Source organism: Xyrauchen texanus, chromosome 40 (assembly GCF_025860055.1).
Source record: "Xyrauchen texanus isolate HMW12.3.18 chromosome 40, RBS_HiC_50CHRs, whole genome shotgun sequence".
NCBI classification, from domain to species: Eukaryota; Metazoa; Chordata; class Actinopteri; order Cypriniformes; family Catostomidae; genus Xyrauchen; species Xyrauchen texanus.
The window spans coordinates 23,239,986-23,257,549 of record NC_068315.1 but is presented as its reverse complement, the minus strand read 5'-3'; the positions used below and the strand labels follow the sequence as shown (position 1 = coordinate 23,257,549).

The 17,564-nt window shown below is 36.8% G+C and overlaps 1 protein-coding gene across 7 annotated transcripts in view; it reads right to left on the bottom strand.

Annotated features, from left to right (window-relative positions):
• LOC127633241 (ATP-binding cassette sub-family C member 3-like) overlaps window positions 1-17,564 on the bottom strand; it is a 65,404-nt gene that overhangs the window by 9,525 nt on the left and 38,315 nt on the right. For 3 of the 7 annotated variants that reach the window (XR_007969188.1, XR_007969189.1, XM_052112184.1), the window contains exons 11-23: window positions 16,515-16,607; window positions 15,645-15,848; window positions 14,474-14,620; window positions 13,632-13,719; window positions 13,397-13,463; window positions 12,453-12,579; window positions 12,164-12,340; window positions 11,300-11,467; window positions 10,179-10,362; window positions 9,055-9,166; window positions 7,901-8,057; window positions 7,059-7,266; window positions 968-1,281 (exon numbers count right to left, since the gene is read on the bottom strand). Coding sequence is in view for 4 of the 7 variants with exons in the window: in XM_052112184.1 (XP_051968144.1) it covers window positions 968-1,281; window positions 7,059-7,266; window positions 7,901-8,057; window positions 9,055-9,166; window positions 10,179-10,362; window positions 11,300-11,467; window positions 12,164-12,340; window positions 12,453-12,579; window positions 13,397-13,463; window positions 13,632-13,719; window positions 14,474-14,620; window positions 15,645-15,848; window positions 16,515-16,607 (2,046 nt within the window). In the remaining 3 variants the exon portion in view is untranslated. Of the gene's footprint in view, window positions 1-967; window positions 1,282-5,101; window positions 5,413-7,058; window positions 7,267-7,900; window positions 8,058-9,054; window positions 9,167-10,178; window positions 10,363-11,299; window positions 11,468-12,163; window positions 12,341-12,452; window positions 12,580-13,396; window positions 13,464-13,631; window positions 13,720-14,473; window positions 14,621-15,644; window positions 15,849-16,514; window positions 16,608-17,564 lie in introns of those variants that run through there. The other 4 variants (XR_007969190.1, XM_052112185.1, XM_052112186.1 and 1 more) reach the window with 3 other exon arrangements.

The window sequence follows — 17,564 nt, the reverse complement described above, 5'->3', positions numbered from 1 at the left end:
AAGGTGTTAGGGTTTAAAAACAAAGAAACACTGTGATTTAAAATGAATAAGAAATATAAAGATTCTACATTATTTCTAGGCCACTGATCAAATAAAAGATTCGTGACATTGGCCATGTTAAAAAAGGTCAAGTTTACTCCCTTATATTGAAGCACACAAGATGCTCCTCTTTCAACTTTTCATTCAAATTGATATGCTGCTGCTATTATTTGTAGGGCTGTCAATCGATTAAAATGTATATTCGAATGAATTACATAATATGCCGAATAATTGATCAGTTTAATCACAATTAATCACATAGCAAAAAATATTTGATTTAATATATAGTATGATTAAATAATATAAATAATTAAATAATAATAAAATTAAATTAAACAATATATATATATATAAATATATTTAAATATCACTGAACCTACAGTCTATTGGCCTACAGTTCAAAGCAATCCATTTTGGATTGAGATGGATTTATTATAAGGGTTTTTTATTGCATCAATGTATGCTTGCATCAGACAAACACTTTTGCAGTGTCTCACTTCGGATGCATCGTGTCATAAAACACTGCTCTTTTAGATAGATGTGTGAACATAGTTTGAAACTCAGAATTGCACTCCGCTCAGGTGTGTTTGAATGCAACACATTCTCATCTTTGGACCCCATTATATTTACTGATTGTGAGTCTTATGAAGTGTACTTTATGGTACGGTATTATACTTTTATACAGTACAGTTGTAGAAAGTTCTCAAAAACACAAGAAGGTACCTTAGTAAACAACAGCTATTGGCTTACAGTCCTGAGAGTCGAGCCTGCATGTTTGACAGTCTCGACTGCCTGACTGGACAAAACCGAATGACAAACCACATGGTGTAAACTACAACACTAAGACAGTGAAAATGCAGTTATAACATAAAAAACAACACATGTTAACATGCTCAATTAATGAGTTAGCAGACTTGTTCCTATTTACCTGGACCCACCAATAGAACAGCATTAACGGCACTATGACTATGAGGAACATCGGGGTGAGGACAGAGCATACGAGCAGCACATTTACTGTGTACCAGAAAGTGCGCATCCAGATATCAATATTGTCTGGAATAAGAGAGTCTATTGTGTCCACATCTTTGCTGAAGCGGTTCAAGACCCGCCCTGAGGGCGTGGCCTCGAAAAAGGCCTGGGGAGCCCTCAAAATGGCATGGAGCATGTTGAGGTGGGTAGTGTGGGCTGCCTTCAGCATGCTGTAAGCCCGGCACAGTAAACAGATGGCCAGAATCAGCGCACCTGTTGAGGGGCAGCACAGTGAGAGACAATGAGGGAGAGGAGGGTTAGTCAGGTGAGCCCTTGCTCGCTCATGTCTCATATTTCATTTCATTTATGCATTTGGCAGACGCTTTTCCCCAAAGCGACTTTCAGTCAAGATACATTTGATCAGAACCATTGACCTTGGCGTTGCTAGTCACCAGCTATTCTCTACCAGGTGATACACTGTTGCTATGTTACCACTTGTATTGGATAAATACTGATAGTCATTGGCCTACGGAATTGCTGGAATTATGCAACCACACTGCACACATCTAGAAGAGAAATAGATTTATTGGAAATACAACAGAAAAAAGGTTCCCTGCTTGTCTTTTGCTGAGCAGCTTAACACAGCTTTGAAAGAGAAGTGAAGAGGTGGAATAGGAGACTGAAAGGTTTTTCATTTAATTATCCAGCACTGTGTAGGTTTTATAGTAGTGGAGCGGCAAAGTGCTTATGTTTGGCAGAATCGTTCAGTTTATGATACAAGCGTGAAAATTGGCATGAGAAGTCTCCATGGGTCACTTGACAAGAAAATTGTCCGAGCCACTTCAAATTTCAAGATGGCGGCCATTTTTCAAGATGGCCGACGCCTTAGTGGAGCAGTTAAGTGATATAGTGGTTTATTTGGTGATACAAGCATGAAAATTGGCATGAGCAGTCTCTGATGGTCACTAGACAATAAGCCACCCACAGCTACTTGAAATTTCAAGATGGCGGCCATTTTTCAAGGCCATGTCTGCAGCAAATGTACAGGCAGAGGCTGAGGGTTTATCCTTTTACCACCTTTTACCAAGCACTTTGATGTATGGGATACAACAAAGTTCATGCCTTAACCCTACACTTAGTCTGATCGTTCATCCAATGCCATTTATATCCCGTGCGATCTGTACACCATCCGGTTAACTAAAACCCCATTAACCTTGGCTCGGCTCTCCCGCGCTGACACAACCTGTCAATTCAGGTGCGGCTATCTAACTGTTTTGGGGTAGATTAGACAGCATTTGGGATACTAACTTTACAATTAGCTGACATTGAACCCCACTCTGAGTTTAACAGCAGTGATATATCACCAGTGTGCCCTGGTAGTGCAGATATTCACCCTTGTCTAATCTATCTATAATCAACAAATCAACACAACTGTATTTTGATGCTTTAAAAGTTGTTCTTTAGAATAATCTAAAACATATAAAATAAATGACACCAAATCGTCCTTAATGAAAAATAAACAATACATTTCTATCGGAAAATTGATCTTTTGAGGATCCAGGGGTCGGCCATCTTGAAAATAGAAATTTCAAGTGGCTGAGAGTGTTTTCTTGTCAAGCAACCCTTAGAGACTTCTCATACCAATTTGCATGCTTATGTCACTAACTAAACAATTATATCGCTTAACTGCTCCACTAAGGTGGTGGCCATCTTGAAAAATGGCCGCCATCTTCAAATTTCAAGTGGCTCGGACAATTTTCTTGTCAAGTGACCCATGGAGACTGCTCATGCCAATTTTCACGCTTGTATCATAAACTGAACGATTATATCACTTAGCCGCTCCACTATAGGGGAACTTAAGCAAAAGTCTCCATTTAATCTCACTGCTGTCTAGGAGAAACATTTGAGATATTAAAAAGTTATCATTTGGGAATTTTTCTTTCCGGCTGTGCACATGAACGATAGATGTCTGTAAAAGATAATACTAACATGTCATTAAATAACTATGGAGAGCATGCATGTACAATTCACAAAGAAATATTGGGAAAACTCCTGTGTGGCCCTGTATGTTCTGTTACAAAACCATCACCAGAGGGCACCAGTATCACAGTATTGCTGTTCATTCCTATCAGTGAGGTCCGCAGCTCTAGGGAGTAGGGCTCTTACACGCAAACAACGAGGCAGTGGCCATATGTAAAGCGAAACATCTCCCAGGGGATATGATAGAGCTCCACAGTAAAGTCACTCACCACGTGCATCTATTTCAATTGTGTAGGTGTATGTGTTTGTGTGTGTGCTGATGAGTGTGAAAGCAAACGAGCAGCAAAAGTCAGAACAGGAAGTGGACAGGCAGGCTGCTGCGTGGAGAAACAGGAAGTCAGAACTTGGTTAGGGTGGAAAACACTGGATACAGAGACTGTGGGGGGTATTCACTAAACAGTTGTACCACTTAAGTATGTGGTATTTCAATGTAAACTCTTCATTTACAGTTTAATCAGGCACTAACTGTTCTGAAATAGTACTGAAATAGTATTTACCTTAAGTCATTGTCATTCTTTGCTGCGCAAACACACCTCTTATAAATGCAAATTAGACACATTAAAGATTGCGAAAAACTCAGCACTATTTGCCTGCTGCAATTAATATTGCGCTATTGCCACCCAGGCAAAGCAGGCAGTAAATTTAATTTCATTTAAGAGGTGTTTGTGTACATTTTCTATTGCTCAAATAATAATATAATAATGTAGTAGAGTGAAATGTGGACGAGCACACTTTTGCCATTTTAAAGTGTTGATTAAGGCAGTGTTTCCCAACCTTTTTTCTGCCACGGCACACTTTTTACGACTAAAGAATTCTATGGCACACCACTATCCCACATAGGCTAACCATCGTCAATATTTTTCCATTTCAAAAACTTGTCCATGTTTTCTGTCCTTCTTAGTAGTGTGTTTACTTGGCAATGCAAAAAACAAAACAAAAAAACAACCAAAAAAAAAAACAAGTCACATACAGTACTTGCGTCAGACTTCCTCATCGTCCATCATTTTGACGGACAGGGTTGTAAAAATTCCGTCATAATCTATAATGAATTTACAGGACGACCAGAGACACCACACTAAGCAGATTCATGTTTTTCCCCCCACAGTGACAGCGGAGGCCACTAAGCAATGCAATATAAAAAATAAAAAAATACGTTTAAAATATGAACAAAACACGTAAAAAAACTCAACAGAACTCAATCGACAACTCAAACCTTCCTCCTTTTCCGTATCGACTTAAACTCGCCTGTGCGTAATCAAACGCATCAAGGGAGAGATTCTGAGGCAATTGTCATTAGATTTTGCATCTTTGCCTCGGACAGACGACTTCTCGTGGCAGTTTTAATTTGGTTCTTGAGGCTTAACTCCGCGTCAAGCGCCGCATTGCCCTCCACATGACAAGATTTGCAGAAAGCGTCACAGAGGGTAAATTTTTAGTTTTTGAGTTTGCCACGTAAAAAGCAGGAGGTGTGAACAGTAAACATTGAAAACATGTATTTGGAAGAGAGAAAGACCCTTAACGCGTATAAATTTCACTCACCTTTGCCCATTAATCATTGCTCTTCACACTCTGATTATGCTTTAAAAATGGAAAGTTTTTAAAGAAAGTTGAGGCGTTTTGATCCCTGTAATTATATATTTTTTCATGCATTTATTTATTTTGTGGAATTTGATCATTTTCCACTGCACACCTGACAATCTTTCATGGCACACTAGTGTGCGGTGGCACAGTGGTTGGGAAACACTGAATTAAGGTGCCTGAATCATAGCGGTGGAGCTGTAGAGTCACAGTAAAGAATGCTAGAGTACCAACCCTCAATATTCTAAATTACAATGTGCAAATTGTGTTTTTATTGTGTGTGCGATTATTAGTGAATTCCCCCCAAATAGACAGACAAAAAAAATGAGGATGAAATCAAAACGGATAAGACAGGATTGCTTTGAAGTCTTTGTGCCAGATCCTGGAAAGCACATGCTCTGACAACACTCAAAAGGTTCTGAAATATAACATTATCCAGGTTGCATCCAGCTGCAAAAAAAATATGAAGAAATACCTGCACAAAGAAGTAAATCAAAGCTAGGGGGCCAACGACCAGGGCGAAAATGGGTGTACTGCAAATGATAACAATCATGGTGGACAGAGAGGCAAAGAAGGTGCCCAGGAACATGAGCATTGTGGACGAAAGAACCTCATCTATCACATAAATATCCTTGGAGAAGCGATTGATGATCCGGCCTATGGGGGTAGTATCGAAGAAAGACTGGGGCGTGTGAAATTTGTTGTCCAGCAGGGTCTGGTGCAGCTTGCGTGCTGCCCGGATTTTCCCCAAGGCCAGAGTAAAGGAAGAGAACATAACCAGGATGCCTGTGTTAAAGAGACCAGAGGAGGGGGAGAAGGTCACTACATACTACTACACAGATCTACACGGGAAAGAGGGTTGGGGGTAGGGAAGAGGTTTGGCGTTGTTTGAGGGAGTGTTAGCTGAAGTAAAAGCACATTCTTCACAACAAATACACACAAAACACACACATCTGCAACATGGGACAAAACATGAATGAAATGTAGTTTGATGTGCACGTGTCGGACGATGTTTCAGTTCATTTCACGGATCTCACTGTAAAAAATTATTAGTTTAATCAGGATTTTCTGTCCACGTAAAATGTCCAGTAAAAGCATTTACATTTTTCTAAAACAAGATAAATATTTAAGATGAGCAATCTTTTTTTTTTCTTCTTTTTTTGGGTGGATAAACGATGAAAGATTTATTTTCAGAGAACATATATTAAATTAAGTAATTCATATTATTCTTACCCAATTGGCAAATCAGTTTTTTTTTAAAACCCCTACAAAACATATCTTGTTTAAAGGATGATTAGACATTTTTAGCATGTTTTAGGCATAAACCACAGCAAATTGTGATTTGTGAGTTTAAACAATAAAAAGAATACTTTGGCAATGGATAAATGTACTTGGTAAACAGAATAAATACAAGATATATTCTCTGAAAACTTCAAGTAAATTTACTTTGCTTGAAACTTTACAGGAAATTTGGTTAGATTTATGTTTAAAAGAAGAAAAGAAAAATTGCCAAAAAATAATTTTCTTATAGAGTTTTTTGTCGTTTCATCTTGTTTTCCAATATAAATCTCTAAACATAATTAAAACATAATACATTTACTTGACAAGCCATATGAAATAATATTCCGTCTTGTTTTCATTTTTTTATTTAGTAATGTTTATGCTTACAACAAGAAAAAAAAAATATTAGATAAAATTTATAAGATAAAACAAAACTTGATTCAAAGGGAAAACAAGTTTATTTTTCTTATCCCATTGGTAAAGAGTTTTTTCTGTTTTAAGGGGGCACTTAATTATATAGATAAGCATTTCTCTGAAAACAAGACTTAATATCTTATGCCATCTGCTTCTCAAGTAGTTTTTCTTGTTTAAATGATGTTTAGATATTTTTACCAGAAAATAAGACAAAAATACGCAGTAGGAAAATGATTTTTTTTTAAGTGCAAACAGAATTATTAAACAAAATAAACTTAATTCAAAACATCTTATCAGAAAACTGAAGTAAATGTATCTTTTTTAAGGATGTTAATATTTTCTTTCTGCATTTGCGAATATTTTTTTTCTTCCATTAAGCATTAACCTCAAGAAATTCAATTAGATTTGTTTAAAACAAGAAAAAATCTATTTGCCAAACAACTTAATAAACAACTAAACTTAATTGCAGATATACTATATTGTATTCTCTCAAAACAAGTCGTAATGTCTCATTAACATCTTCTCCAGTATACTTACTGTATCTTGTTTTAAGGATGTAGGAAAAAAGTAAACAGATTAATATAATGCTTTTTTTGTAGTGTGACTCTTGGACTCAGGTTATCATTATGTAATCTAATCAGACGGGACTCCATTAGATGTAACAGGCCAGCGTGCACTGTATCAGATAATATCCACATTACATTATGGAAACGGTAGAGAGCATGGGTGTGCAGTACCTTGTGTAATGCCCAGAGCTGCGTACACCCCCACCCTCATTTGAACATTCTCTTGTGTCCTGTTGTGCTGTGCATCATTAGTCCATTCGCTGAGCCAGAAATTAGCTCCGATGGAGGCTGCGCTCTGACAGCCGTACAGGAAGCAGATGAAAAGGGACAGAAAGGGCCCCACTGCTTTTGCATACTCCCAGTAAACCTTGAACTTCACCTAAAAGAAGAAAAAAGCAGAGCTATAATGGGAAAATGCAGTTTAATTTAAAGATAAAAGTGTTCTTGTAAGCTACCTTAAAGGATCTGGAGTGAGTTAGTGAGGTAGTTGACATTAAATATTTTCCCTTGTACATTCATAAAAATTATAAGCTAAAATATTGATGTAAATACAAATATAGACATGTCAACTACCCATGCACTCTGAACATTCATACCATATATATATATATATATATTATTTTTTTTGTATAATAGTAAAATATATATTTTACTATTTACTATTGATATTTGGATGTAGGTTCCCAGCATTTACTGTAATGTAGGTGTGCTTATGTCCCCACCAGATTTGTTAACTAGCTTAACCAGTATTACCTGAAAGACAATGCTGGTGAACAGCATATGGATCAGTCAGATCAGCACTAGTCGGGATAAATCAGCCTAAATCAGCATTTAAAAAACAATTATGCTGATTCAAGCTGGTCTTTTCAGCAGGGATTTGTAATACAACTGCTGTTTCTTCTTTATTTTCCGTCTCTCTCTCATTTTCAGGTATTCATTTGTCTTTTTTAAGAGTGTTTTGCTTGATGGCATGGCTCCTGTCCTCCAGATGGGAGCAGTCATGAGTCACTCACCCGCCCAGTTTCTGCTGTTTCTGCTTGGATGAGTTTGTCCTCCTTTTGCTCCTTCTTCTCTGTCAGGGGCTCTGCAAGTTTCTTAGTGCTGCAGCGGCGGTGACGGATGGACTTGCTCTTTGGGTTCTCTGGGTCATTAGACATGACACTCATCTGCCTGAAAGGGACAGAAGACAAGAGACAAGATGTCTCGATTCTGATCAACAAAGTCCCAATATAATGAATATTTTGGTTTGTCTAGAAGGACACCTGTATGGGTAGAGTAGAATTACTGATATCTATATCTTTAAATAACATGTGATTGGGTTGTTTGGAAATGTATTTAACATATTGTTTCCTAGTTATAGGCTTACCAAATAAACAAGCAATCTTGCCTTTTGGAATAAGCAATTACTGTTAGCTACACTGTAAAAGTGGTAACCTGCAATCGTTAGTTTTCAACTTGATATAACCTTTCAAATTAATTTAATTGGTTTAACCTAATATATTCAGGTTGATTTGAACTGAATCGAACCAGTTAATTTAGATGTTACCACATGAAGCACATTGTTAAAAAAAAATGTCAGTGTAAGCATAAATGGAAGCTCAGTATAAGCTTTGCGCTCTCGCACCTGGTGTTAAGAGAACTAGGGAGACCAGATGTCCTAGTTTATAATGGTGCATCCCAGTGTTTGAAAAACGGATCACTATGTATAAAGCCCAGGACAAATATATTAGAAGGCAATGATTTAACCCCAAAGTAGAGCACACTTGGGACTGTTTTTCAAACCAAGATGACCAATACTTTTCCACATGAGGCAGAAGTGAAGTGGTTTGTATATACAAAGCTCTATATTTGTGCAGTAATTTGTAATATAATGAAAAGTATATTACTGTAAAATGCTTGCACACACAGCTTTCACAACTTTCATATAGCAATAAATACACCAGTCCTCTAACAGTCATTTTTCTATGGGATATAACAGTAAGTGTTTTAGACTGTATAAATAAAATGTGAAGTGTATTCTATAACCAGTAAGTCATACAATTATAAAAGCAGACAAAGTGGTTGCCAAGAGCCAAATTTCTGTCATGGACACAGGTGCTCGTAAAAGCAGTAGTTACAAAGCCAGTGCAACTGGCACAGCGAGAAGGCATTGAAAAAGCACGTGTACCTCATGAATTTTCTGCGGGCCTCATTGACAACAGGTTCATTATCCACCATATCAGTGTGGTTACTAAGAGCATCGTCAGGAAAATCCTCTTCTTCGTCGTCAACCACCAAAACTGTGAAAAAACATCAGGAGTCAAGATGATATGACTATACTGTGCGTAAGAGCAAACGGAAAATAAGCAATAAAAAATCAAGTAAAATAATAAGCCAATCATAAAGAAATTATTATAACATGCATGGGATGCTGATTGGTCAATTTAGCATTCCAGCTGTGTTAAAATCAACAATATACTGTATTAACAGCCATGACGCAAAACAAACTTAAGCACGCGTATTTGTGGTGCATAACTACTTTCTGTTATTTCAGTGCTGTGCTACAATGCTGTAAATAGCCTGAACAAAGCACTTAACAGTGCACTCTAGCTGTGACTATTTTCACAATATTGCACAGCTTCTCATATCTCATTGCTTAAATATATACCTAAGTTCAGGCATGAAATTCTAAATGGCGCAAGCTGTTCTTTGAACCTGTTATCTCTTAGCCAGTCAGCTCACTCACATGTGATATTTCAAGCCAATCAGCTCACATGGTGTAAGTTTTTAGGTCCTTTGACATGTAATCTGGTAGCCAATTAAATTGCATACTCTCTCTTTGCTTAACATTTAAATTTGCTCAGTTTGCAAGTAAGCCGGTTTCACTGCAGTACACTGTGAGAGTTTTCTCTAAAACCCTCCTCCACCCCAGTTTCAAATGTCTAGATCTGTTACAGGGGAATTTGTTTTTATTTCTAATTGTACAGCAGCATGTCTTTTGTATTTCAAACTATGCCACAGCAGCATGTCCACAAGCTTAATTCAGCATGACTGTCTATGTGCTAGAGTAAACAAGTTTCCGTACTTGCTCGGCAGCAGCAGCAACAGACCTAGTCTGCTAAGACCAATATCCAATCAATATGTCATACCCGTATTAACATGCTAAATCTTGAGTCATGAGTTGTCATGACTGACATACAGTGACACAGTTTGTAATTCAGTGATGTTGACAACCTACGAGCATTTTCAGTTTCAATGCCATTCTCTTTTTATCTTTTTTTTTTCCAATTTCTAAATAACATTGTTATTTACCCGTGACATCATCCTCTTCGATTATATCCTCAAGAGAGTAGTTTCTGAGGAACTCTGCAAAAGCCCCATTTTGTTTGAGCAGATCCTGGTAGGATCCCATCTCTGACACCCTACCATCCACAAGCACAAGGATGTTATCCACTTGAGGCAGGAAGGTGATACCATGGGTCACCAGTATCCGTGTCTATAGGGGGAACAGCACATTGGTTTACCCCTGGTCTCCTAATTCAGGTAAATATAACAGATTGTGAGGAAATTATACAGTATATATCAGGGCCAATGTGAGGGGTTTGTGATCTGATAGCATCTCGAATGTACAAACAAGGTTGTTTTCATTCTCAGAAAATAGTTGAATCTAATTCAAGTCTTTTTTCTCAAACAATTTAATTTGAAGAGGTTAATGCTGAACTTTCCAGAAACCATATTTTCCCAACCTCAGACATAAACTGCAATGTCAGAAAGATCAAACGATTATTTATAAAGAGGAAAATGGCACAGAAATGGGATTAAATTGAAGGTGCAAACACACATTTAGCATTTTCTCAGAAACTTATTTGTGACAAGGAGGAGGGTTGGCCCGGCCCCCAATCAGGCTAATCAGCAGTGGAGAGGCATAAAGATGAGCCGGATGCCGCAGTTAGAGAGAGAGAGATAGACAAACACAGCTGCTGTGTTTGTTTATGTTTATGTCTTTTGTTTAAGTTTTCATTAAATATTACTTTAATGGATCATCCGGTTCCCGCCTCCTCCTTTCCCATTTACCCCCATGATCTTTTCTATTGTGTATAACACATTATTAAGTAAACTGGTAATGAATGAGCTATAAACAGTGCCAAAATGAAGTTCAGTTTCATGTTAATTATTTCAGTTAGTAAGTCATGGCACAGATATCACACAAACAGCATGGTTTTCTGAGAATGACCCATTTCTCTGAAAGGTTTGGTAATAAAACAGAATGTGACACAACATGATTAAATGTATTTAGCTGATTTCCTGATACTCTACATGTCTATTTGTAAACCATATGTAAACACTGTGGTTTTATTTGTCACTGTGCATTGTCCACCCAAATTATTTTCAGAGAATAGGGTATAATGGTATTAAATGACTCATGCATATACCTTGCCCTTGAGGACTCCCTCAGGCCCAACAACTTTGTCAAAAATATGTTTGGCAACATGAGCATCCACAGCAGACAGAGGGTCATCCAGGAGATAGACATCTGCTTCACTGTAAAGTGCTCTGGCTAGACTCACTCTTTGTCTCTGGCCACCAGAAAGATTAATGCCCTGCACAGAGACACAGATCCAACCATTGCTACTCCAAAAGCTGCACTAAAATCTATTTGAATCTTGAAAATCTATTTTTATATAGACACATAACTTAAAGTCTTGGCAACAAAAAAGCTACTGAAACTTCCCAGCATTATTGTCCAGGAAAAAAGATACAGTATATTACATTAACCAGCCTATTATGGTCTTTATTCAGCAAAACATGTGAAACACAAAACAATTAATGAAATAGCAAAAATTTAAAATATAGCATACAAAAATATCAAACCAATGTTTTGGCATTCACAAACTGGAGTTAATAGATTGATTGTATAATTTCTAACACTTGCCACAACAAAATGTGACAACTTTACCCGGCCTGATGTTTATGAAAAATACTTTTGTCAACCTTTTTGTTACAATCAACCTTTGTCATATAGTTGATGCTTACCTTAACAAAACCAGTGTGTTAACATGTTTACCCAACAGCCATTACAAAAATATGATATTGGTATTTTAGTTTTGAGGACAGAATTCCCAATTACTCTATTTAAGAGGGTTTTGAACTTTGTGTTTGAATCAAAATACAAAACCTCTGTTGAAGAGAATACACATTTGTGTAATTGGACTTTTGACTCGAAACCTTATAGTTAATGAGATACAGTTACTTGTGTCAACTAGCCCTGGGATCCCCTTTATTAAAATTAATGGTACCTTCTCCCCTATCTCTGTTTGGTCACCACCAGGAAGCATTTCCAGGTCAGGGGTGAGGGCACAGGCCTCCAGAACACAGTGGTACTTCTGTTCCAGATAGGGTTTGCCAAACAGGATGTTATCTCTTAAAGTGTCATTCTGGATCCAAGCTTGCTGTGGTACATAAGCCACGGAGCCCTAAATCAAGAGAAAAGCAATATGATTTAATGAATTTTGCCATGTTACTAATTGTAACCATGTAGATGAATAATTAAAAATAATCAGAATTAATCTGGGTGATGCTACGCACCCGTATCGAGATCTGCCCCTCGAGCTTCTCCATTTCTCCAAGCAGGGCGGACACAAGAGAGGACTTCCCACAGCCCACATGACCCACCACTGCCAGTAAAGAGCCCTGGGGCACCATCACATTAATGCTGCCAACAGATGCCAAGTTATTATCAATGCATATTCTTCATCAATAATTTACTGTTCAAGAGCAGTACTGGGGTGTAACTAAATAGAAGTCATTTTGTTTCTAATTGCTAAACTTTAGAAATGTAATAGTAGAAAACAGTAGCTACTTTTCCCAATGAGTAGTGGTGTAGCATGACAAATCGCAAATTTTACTAGAGATGCATAAATCAGATATTTTATGCCCGATACAGATACTGATTTTAACAAAGAAATATATAGGCCAAAGCCGATACCAAAATGTTGCAACTATTTTACTTATGCTTTAAAAAGGCACAATAGCTTTTTTACTGTTTTAACAATAAATAATTTCAACTGAAAATGGATCGGATCTGTTGAACACATAACAAGTTAACATTCTAATAAAAATATAAATAAAATAAACATATTTAAAAAGATTTAAAAAAAAAAAGTTATATGATCACATGATTGATAAGAAAAAAAGGTTAAATCCAAATTAAATACACAACACAATGAAAAACCCACAGCACAATGGAAATATTCCACAACAAAACAAAATTAATACAACATGACAGAATGAATGAGACATAACGAAATAATCAGAAAAGAAATACAGTATTTATAAAAATGCTATAATTATACTGAATGCTCTGGACATTGCAACCTGGTTGGATTTCTACCAGAACTCTTAATGCACATAACTTTGTACTGTACTTGCATACATACTTAGGTATAAGATGTCCTGCTCCTGTGAAATTAGGTTATAAGTGCATTTGTGTTTTTCTGATACACATGACTCTGTTGTGTGAATGTTCTTACTTCTCAAGAGTGACTTGTTCTTGCTTGGCCCATGAGAATTTCCCATTCACTACTGTCACTGCATATTCTGAAGAGAGAGAAATCATGAGTTAGTTAAAGCAGGAGTAGTCATGACCTATTGTAACATATATAAGTAAACTTGCAGACAGCAGTCACTGAAAACAGATTTACAATGATTCAGCAAAACAATAACTCCCACAAGAACAGAAAAATGAAAAGAGCCCTCAGTCATTACCTGAAGCATTGTTTCTTCTGTCGACACTCTCTGGATCCAGTTCTTCATGACTCAGGAAATCCTGGATGCGCTTCAGAGACACGCTGGCCTATGCATTGAGCAGATGAATGATTAGGGGAAAAACAATGTGACATTAAGTGAGAGAGTTACACTGCTGAAGCATTTCAGAAATGCTCATCTTTTGTCAGGAATTTACTGTGGTAAATATTGTGTAAACATTTAAATTGTTTAAGGACTGAAACTGTATGAATCCCCCACATAGACAAACCTTCGCAAAGTATGATGTCTCTAAATATTAGAAAGCATATGAACAAAAGGCTTGTGTAAGAAGCCGTTTCATTGGTTAAAGGTGAAGTGTGTAGCAAGCATATGTGACATGCTGTCGATACCAAAGAAATTAATTTAGAATCGTCCATCAGTTTATATAAACCAAAAACATGCATACAGACACACTAACAATGGAAGTCGTATGGGGCTATCGCAGGGATAAATAAATAAATGTGAAGCTTGAATGTTAATTCGATCACAGCATTATTTTATTTTATTTTATTTACATTTTTGAAGTGGGACTACTATTGTAAGAGAATGAACTTCTGATTACTAAATTGCATTTTATTAAATAACTTGTACTGATGGGTGTAGTATGAGCCTGAGAAACTAGATGAATGAACAGGAATTAAACAAAAGTTTGCCTTACAAAGAAAAATCTAATGTTTCTATGGCAACAGGTGTCAGCATATTGTTCAAGAACACTGGGAGGAATAAGAGCCAGCAAACTGTAAACAAAACAATTTTGAGTTATTCAGAATGTTAATAAAGGAAAAAAGGATGTGAATGCTCACTTGTACAATGCCGCTTATGACTTGTGGGAGCATATTCAGGGGGAATCTTAAGATGTTGAACAGAGACAAAGAAACAAACGCCTTCTCTGCATCCAAGACGTTCTCTTTATCCACAGTCACATATACAGCAAATGATGTCAAGGCTACCTGCAGACACATCAAAGGAATCCTTAAGAATAATTTAATGCACTATGAGCAAACACAAACTAACAATGAACAACTGAATTTTTATTAAGTAACATTAAATCAAAGATTAATAAACACTGTAAATATAAATATATATTTTGTTTGTTTGTTCATGATACCTAATAAAGGTAAAAAAATGGAACCTTATTGTAAAGTATTACCCAAATCCATTTAACGACTGTCAAGCTGCAAAAATGACCATAAAGGTCATTATACATCACAAGTCTTCTGAAGCCAAAGGATAGTTTTGGGTGATAAACAGTTATTTACTGAAAATCGTCCCCTCTGCCAAAGATCTCAAATCAAATAAGCAGACTGTGGCGCAGGTTGGACGTCAGTGACATCAATCGTCATTTGTTCTCTAGTATCTTGTGACCAAACATCATTAATGTAAACGTCAAATCTAAAGTGAAGTGAAGATTATCAGTGAATAATGACTTATATATAAAAATGACTTATAATAATGAATCTATTAAATGGCTCCAGAATATGTAGAATATCACACAAGTCATTTGGCCCACATTTGTGGTGTTTTTTTTTTTTTTACATTTTTGGAGCTTGACAGACATAGGTAGATTAACTACTTTTTTGTCACCTTATGAAATGAGCCATAAATGAGAAGAAGATTTTTGTGGGGGTTATTTTGTTGTGTTTTTAATTAAACAATTAAACAAATAAATAACAGGATACAGGTTAGGAGCAACATGAGGTTGAGTAAATATTTTTGGGTGAACTTCTTTAAAAAAACTAACATGGCTATAAAACAAAACAACGTTTTCCAGCATAAAACCTTTCAACTTCCTGTTACTCATCTGTCGGCTACATGCTGTATGAGTAATACATTTTGAAACATGAGCTGTCAACATGAGGTCAATTAGATAAGGATCTACCACATCATTTGGCATATCAAAGATAACAATTTTACATTTGGTTCAGACATGTAACACCACACAATAAGAGATAAGAGAATGGAAATATGTGTTACCAGGAACGGAGCACTGGTCCAGGCCATGGTGGAGAGCGCGCTGAGGTAGGCAGTCTTGCGCAGCACGTTGAGTTCTTTCTGGCGGATCTGAAGGACCTTCTCTTTGAAGGAGATCTCCCAGGCATAGAGCTTTAACACCTTTATGCCACTGAGAACCTCATTCATCAGCTTGATGCGGTCATCTTTATGTTTCATTTGCTCCACCTGTACAGAGTAAAGGAAACAACATCCGATGATGATGACCTTACGTGAAAGTCTAAAACCAGCAAAATGCTGCATTTTTGAAGCAGTATAAGGAGGTAGGAAGGCATAAAGCTGCTTCAGTATCAAGTTTACGTCACATCCTGTCTACTTTTACATAAAAATTGTTGTCAGTATTTTTGGATCTCTCTAAATTTCACTTGCATTTGTGCTAGATTATTGCACATGACGATTTGGTGCCTTGGAAGCCAGTCTTAAACCTGTTTTCTTAGGAGTAACCTATGCCCGTTGAGTTGCCTGTGAAGTCATTGACTGGCTGGACAGTAAGGCCTTTGGTTTCGGACACTGCCCATGTCTCTTATTTCTACCAAAGCTACTTGATGGGCCACATCTGTAACGCTGAGAGGTTCAAATAACTGCAGAACAAAGCTTGGGTAGTTTAGCATTGCACACAACTGATATTAATATTCTGTCTTTAGGAAAATTAAGGGGGAATTTGCTAGAAGCTAAACAAAAATATGAGACTGTTTAGTTTCTAAAACAGCTACGCCTGAGCTGTGAAACCACAGTATAGAAGGAAATATTGATAAGTGTTCAAACTGAACACTTCTGTGTGTTGGCCTAATATACAGACACAGATGAAAATCTGCATAGGAGAGGAGAGATGACCTGGTAAGTTCTGGTCTTCATGGCAATGAAAGCATTGAATGGAATCAGCAGAACCATCACAGCTACACCAGCCAGCACTGATGGACCCAAATTCTGAAGAAAAAACAAACAATAGAATAAGAAATAAAGTTTTCAGGCCTACTTTTTTGTCAAACAGATAAAGCTGTGAGACAGCTGTCATAACTCAAATGCCCACACATCAGTGGTCCATGAACACCAAACCATATGTCATATGACATGTGTCATGTCACCATGGTATGGTTCAGGTCTTAGATTTTACATTGGCATCATGAGCCGAACCATCACAGTACCAAAACTGTTTGTCATACAAACATTTCCTTTAAGGAATACAAAAATAATGGCATCACCACATGCCATCCCAGATGTGTATGACATTCTTTCTTCTGCTGAACACAAATATTTTTAGAAGAATATCTCAGCTCTGTAGGTCGATACAATGCAAGTCAACAGTGTCCAAAACATTGAAGCTCAAAAAGGCAGCATAAAAGTAATACATACAAATCCAATGTTTAAATCCATGTCTTCAGAAGTGTTTGATAAGTGTGGGTGAGAAACAGAACTATATTTAAGTCATTTTTTAACTATCAATCTCTACTTTCACTTACACATTCTTCTTCTTTTCCTTTTGGTGATTCGCAGTCTTAAATATTGATCTGTTTCTCACCCACACCTATCATATCACTTCTGAAGATATGGATTTAGTATTGTAGTATTGAAGTTGTATAGATTACTTTTATGCTGCATTTATGTGCTTTTTAGAGCTTCAAAGTTCTGGCCACCATTCACTTGCATTGTATGTACCTACAGAGCTGAGATTTTCTTTTAAAAATATTAATTTGTTCTGCAGAAGAAAGTAATACACATCTGGGATGGTATGAGGGTGAGTAAATGATGAGATAATTTCACTTTTGGGTGAACTATCCATAAATTAAAGCTTTTAAGTTTATAGTAAAACCATTTTCATGCAAAAAAGTTTCATGTTCACTTGGCTGCCAATAAAAACACATTGAAGGTGCCACACCATGTTTA